Source organism: Podarcis cretensis (genome assembly GCF_951804945.1).
Source record: "Podarcis cretensis genome assembly, chromosome: 6".
Lineage (NCBI taxonomy): Eukaryota > Metazoa > Chordata > Lepidosauria > Squamata > Lacertidae > Podarcis > Podarcis cretensis.
The window spans coordinates 101,167,270-101,173,448 of NC_137175.1; the positions used below are offsets into that span (position 1 = coordinate 101,167,270).

Below are 6,179 nucleotides of genomic sequence, written 5' to 3' on the forward strand. Positions count from 1 at the left end.
CCGCTGCTCTGACCCGCTTCTCCTTCCCTTCACGTGACTCCTTCCCTCACACGTGTCCCCGGCGCGCCCCGCTCGGCGTCGGAGAGGAAGCCGCCGGCGAGTGGCGGGCCGGCGAGCAGGTGGAGCCGCCGGGCGGGCTGCGATGCTCGGGGGGTGGCGGGCGGGGGGCGGCGGCGGCGGCGGGGCCCCCGGGGGGCGGGCGGGCTAGCGGGGGCGGCGGGTCCGGGCCATGGGCTGCCTGCAGAGCGTGGCGTGCAAGGCGCGCGTGCGGCGGGAGCACATCGTGGTGTCGGACGTGTCGGCGTGCATCGAGCCGGGCGCCACGGCCCTGGAGGAGACCTCGCCCATCGTGCTGCGCTACCGGACGCCCTACTTCCGCGCCGCCGCGCGCGTCCTCATGCCGCCCATCCCGCGGCGCCACACCTGGGTGGTGGGCTGGATCCAGGCCTGCAACCACATGGAGTTCTACAACACCTACAGCGACCTGGGCATGTGAGTGGCGCCGGGAAGGGGGGGGGCTCACCGGGTCGCCATAGGAACCCTGCGCCCTCCCACAAAGATGGCTGCCCCCCCCCCCCGCTCATGGACCCCAAAGGGAGAGGCCGCCGCGGCGGAAGACACCGGGCAGGACAGCTGGGCCGGCCGAGGCTGCCCCGGGAGCAAGAGCACCCCCTCGGCCCGGGGGCGGGGTGGGACGGCGCCCTTGGGAGCAGCACCTTCCTTAGCTGCTGTCTTGGGCAAAGGCTGCTTCTCCTCGCCTAGAGTTTTCTGGGGCCAAGCAGCCCAAATCGCAGCAAACCCAGGGAGGAAATTGCTGAAATGTCTACAGTTGAAACACAAGCCCCGTGGCAGCTCTCAAGTAAAAGTGAAAATGGGAGAGGTTGGTGAGTTGCGGGTCTTCTGTCCTCTCGTGTAGCTTGGCCCTCAGCTGCTTCTCTGTGGGTGTCTCTTCCCCTCCCCTTTCGATGCTCCAACACCTACAGCAACATGGTCCTTTGTGAGCAGTGCTAATTGAGTCCACCTGGGCAGGTGAGTGCACCTGTCCTCATGTCACCAGGCACCCTTCTCCTCCTGCAAGAAAGCACCTTGGACAGTGCACTGCTGTGCCAACCACTGCAAAGCTACAAGTCCCCCTTTAAGTGTAGCATCAGGAAAGTGAATGTTCTGTCCTGGCAGTGAATTACCTCCTGTTGCTAGAAGACTCAACATCACTTTGGAGCTCCTTTTCATGTGGTTGTCTTGGGCCTCATGATGATTTGGAATAACTTGATACTCTTGAGCTCTTATCCTTCCTAATCAGCAATCATAATGATATTTGATTTTTACATTGTATTGTACTTTTATTTCAGAAATCCTTACAGCAGTTCTGTAAGAGAAGTCAATGGATTGCCCCCATATGAGGAGCTGAGGGATAGTAGCAACATATGTATGACAGATTCTACAAAAGAAACCCTTTGCCAGCTTGTTAATTGTCACCCTCTCCTCCCCCCCCCTCCTTCTGATAGTAAAGACTGTGGCAGCCCTGGCAAGGTTCTTTGGGGAAGCAGTTGCATTGTGGAAGTTCCCCAGTGACACTGCCACCAGATAAAAGGCATTGTTCTTGACATTTGTGGGGAACGTGGCCTCCAAGGCTCATTCCCAGTCATAAATTGCTCACCGCATTTTGAAAGTTTCTGAACAGTTGTTCAAAGGCAGTTCAGCATAGAACATACAATCATGGGAAAAAGAAAGTACACCCTCTTTGAATTCTGTGGTTTTGCACTTAAGGACAATAATCATCTGTTCTTTAGAAGGTCTTAAAATTGTAGAACCACCTTTAGCAGCAATAACTTGAACTAATTGTTTTCTGTAGGACTTAATCTGTCTCTCACATCGTTGTGGAGGAATTTTGGCCCACTCTTCTGACTCGGCCATTGCAACCTCTTGATTCTGTTCTTTTTCAGCCATTCTGTTGTAGATTTGCTGGTGTACTTGGGATCATTGTCCTGTTGCATGACCCAATTTCATTCAAGCTTCAGCTGTTGGGCAGATGGCCTCACATTTGACTCTAGAATACTTTAGTATATAGTTCATGGCGAACTCAATGACTGCAAGGTCCTGTGGCTGCAAAACAAGCCCAAATCATCATCCCTCCACCACCGTGCTTGACAGTTGGCATGAGTTGTTTGTGCTGATATGCTGTGTTTGGTTTTCACCAAACATGGTGCTGTGCATTACAGCCAAACATCTCCACTTTGGTCTCATCTGTCCAAAGGACATTGTTCCAAAACAATGTTTGTTTTTCAGTTGCAGTAAGATCCTGCCACAGTAGATATATTAATATTGGAGGTGCTGAAAGACTCTTTGTTATTTAAGTGAACAATGGAATGGGGTAGAAATTGAGGTATGCATATGTGTGAGAGAGAGAACCTGCATCTTAGAAGCTCTTGCGGGTGCTCCTTGTTGGGTTCTCATAGATCTACTGCATAGCCTTCTATGTTCCCCTGGTGTGAAGGTCAGATTTTAGAGCAGAAAACATCTGTGGCCCACCAGATGTTTCTGGAGCACAACTCCCATCATCACTGGCAATTGGCCTAATGAGAGTTGGATGGCGACAGCATTGGGAGGGCCACAGGTTCCTTATCCCTATTTTAGAGAGTGACGTAGTATGTCAAAGAGCAGCACTACACTTTACCAGAAGAGTGATTAGCAGCAGTTCAATTAGAAGGGGACAGGTTAATGATGCACTTGGTGTAGCACTAAAGTAATTGCTATCCCTGTTCTCTTTCTCTTGGGTTCCCTTTGTTCTCATACTGTGAAATGGGGTAGATAGATAAAAGTGGATCCAAACCTGAATCCATCCCTCCTACTGGAATCCCTGAGGTTGATGTATTAGCGTGCTTGAAAGTGTTGGGCACAGTCAGCTTCCTGCTGCTTCAGTGGCATCGTTGCAAAAGTTGCCAGTGAAGGGATGCTGTCTATGTGAGCAGGTTGTGTCACAATCAATACATACTAGCCAAAGCTATTTGCTTAGAAGGCTGTCTGCTGCTGAAGTGTTGTACATCATTTTACTTCAGCTCTTTTGCCATTTAGAGTGGTAGTTTTTAATCTTTCCAGGCCTGGGAAATACATTTAGATCCAGCCTGAAGCATAGGACTCACTTTTAGTATTTTTTCTATACCTTTTATTGTATTTTTAGTCTTTCATTCCCCTTGCCCTCCTATTTCCCCCCTCTTCCCTCTTGCTCTTAAACATTCTTAGCAACTGTTAATACAGCTCTTAACCCATGTTTTTATTTTGTTTTTGCTTTGCCCCTCTAGGTCAAGCTGGGAACTTCCAGACTTGAGAGAAGGGCGTGTAAAAGCCATCAGTGACTCTGATGGAGTGAGCTACCCCTGGTATGGGAACACCACAGAAACAGTGACCTTGATTGGTCCCACCAATAAGGTCTCCAGGTTCTCCGTCAGTATGAATGACAATTTCTACCCCAGCGTAACGTGGGCTGTTCCTGTGAGTGACAGCAACGTGCCACTACTAACCAGGATCAAACGGGACCAAAGCTTTACGACGTGGCTAGTAGCCATGAATATGACCACCAAGGAAAAGATTATTTTGCAGACTATAAAGTGGAGGATGCGAGTGGACATTGAAGTTGATCCCATGCAACTCTTGGGCAAGCGAGCCCGGCTAGTGGGGAGGACTCAGCAGGAGCAGCCCAAAATTTTGAGCAGAATGGAACCCATCCCACCAAATGCACTAGTGAAACCCAATGCCAATGATGCCCAGGTCCTTATGTGGAGACCCAAAAGAGGACCGCCTTTGGTAGTGATACCACCCAAATAAAAAATACACTTGATGGTATCAATGAGGGCTTTTGCCACCACTGGCATGGATAACTGAGCCAAAGAAGACCTCTGTGTTCACCTGCCTTTTGCGATACAAATGCAAAGAGGGCTTCTTCAAGACAGCGTGAGATTGCAATGGCCAGTGCTAGGCCACAGTAGAGTAGCTGGACGTATGGACTTCGGAAGATTTAGGTTGTTTCACACTTTGAGTGTGTTCTCATGTGGAAAGAGGCTGAAGCACAGAGATCCAGAGTTTGATTTCCAGTGCCTGTGGCCAATGCTGCTTCCCAGCCAACTAGATGTAGTCCTGGAGGCTGTTCTTACCAGACATTCAGTGCAATGCCTGCTCTTTGGGTTAAGACAGGAAGGGATGGCATATTCCCACAACATGATACCTATGCATTTTTGATTGATAATCAATATTATCACCTGCTCATTAGAAGGAAGAAAATGTTTACAAAGGGGGGGACAAGAATGCCGTCTGTTAAGCTTCACATTTGTAGAAAGTGCAGCTTTATCCCGAGGAAACTGTCCATGGTGCTGAACTAAAACACATTTTGAACTACCAATAATATCACCCACTCTCTCTCTTTCTGGGGCTAATTGATTCGGCCTCATCGGGTTCAGACCTTTTGCATGTTTTTCGGTGTGTTTCAAGTAGTTGTAAGTGTAGGAGTTCTGCCATAGTTTTCTATGCTGTGGGTGAAATGCAAGGCAAATCAACTGGCTACACCTTAAAAACAAAACAAAATGAAAAACCACACACCATCCCCAGTTCTGCTTTTTATCCAAGCACAGTTAATCTGTATTTCAGAAGATTGCCTGTGCACAGTATGTTTCTCCAGCACAGTGGGAAAGGGTTATATCTGGCACCCAGAAAAGCCCAGGCACAATATTGCTCAGTGTTTGGGGGGCGGGGGGCGGGTTGGAGTCTAACAATCTTGGTATGTTGTTTCTGCCATAGGAAGATTGAGATTGCCATTGAACAAGGAAAATGGGTACTGCTGGAAACACTACTTCTTTCCATATCCTCCCAGTCAGTGACAGTTTTGCTCATGGTGGAGAAAAGACTGGGAGAAAGAACACCACCTGGAGCAAAAGCGTTATCTTGTTAATGGACAGAAACTCACAAGGTTAGATGCCACTGACTGACTGACCGACCTACTTATTATTTATTTATTTATTTATTTATTTATTTCCCACTTTCCTCCAAGGAACGGAGGATGGCATACATGGCTCCCTCATTTTGTCTTCACAACACCTATGTGAAGTAGCTTAGGCTGAGAGAGTATGACTTGTAGCTTAGGCTGAGAGAGTATGACTTGTCATGAAATTACCTTCATGGCTGAGTGGGGATTTGTATCTGGGTTGCCAAGTCCTTGTCCAACACTATTTGAAAATGCATGACATAGAGGGAAGGTTTTCTGAAAATTATTCCTTTCCCATATTTAATGTAGTTAAGGAAAGTATTATTAGATCATCCCATATTTGAGGAGGAATTTTTTATTTTATGTAGGATAAATGAAGATTGGAAGGTAATGGGAACTTCTCTTGAGCATTTGTCAGAACCACAGATTGGTAGCATCTTTGCTTATGATGGTGATGGTGTCCTAGCAGGAAAGGGAAGAGAACCTATGGAGTTTAGCTCCTGTGAAATCTCCAGAGATGTGCAGTCAGCTTACTTCTCTTTCTGCTCTCTTGCTGACTCTCAGCCAACACCTGTAAAACTGGGAGGAGGAACACAGTGCGTCAGTGACTATAGCTCCAAGCTTTGGTTTTTGGTTCTCCAACTGTGGAAATGGAGCATTAAAAGACTTTTGAGCAAAATTAGTGTAGAAAAGTGTGTAGAAGATCAAAACTACTGACATTAACTCCCACAATAATGTGAACATACTACTTCAGATAGAAAATGTAGATGAGAGATAAACAGAAGTTGAAGATTTATGTTGTGAATTACTGTATAACAAACAATTGGTTGCAGAATCCATAATAGCACAGCACATGGGGCCTTTTTGTGGATTCCCACCATAATTCTGCAAGTGGTCAGCTACTGGCCTTAAGAATTTAAATTCTCAAGTGAACAGAGATTGGCACTCCTAAAGAGTGATACATTTTCCACTGAGTTCTTCATCTAGTCCCATCTCTTTTAGAGCTATGATTTCACTAGTCTCCAGGTTCCTCACTCAGCTCTTCAGCTGAAGTGCCCAGGCAGGTCTGATCAGAGCAGAATAGAGGGGTATTTGTCGTGATCTGGGCACTATATTTCTGTGGATGTAGCTTAGAATTGCCTTAGCTTTTTTAGCTGCCACTTCATTCTGCTGAATCAGGTTTAGCTACTAAAACCCCTAGATCATA

The 6,179-nt window shown here is 47.5% G+C and overlaps 1 protein-coding gene across 1 annotated transcript; it reads left to right on the forward strand.

The window, feature by feature from the left end:
- The first annotated feature begins 223 nt into the window (after positions 1-223).
- Positions 224-5,117, forward strand: FAM78B (family with sequence similarity 78 member B). Its single transcript, XM_079982427.1, has 2 exons — positions 224-492; positions 3,300-5,117. The coding sequence occupies exons 1-2, from the start codon at positions 230-232 to the stop codon at positions 3,820-3,822; spliced, it is 786 nt and encodes a 261-aa protein (XP_079838553.1). The 5' UTR covers positions 224-229; the 3' UTR covers positions 3,823-5,117.
- The last annotated feature ends 1,062 nt before the right edge of the window (positions 5,118-6,179 follow it).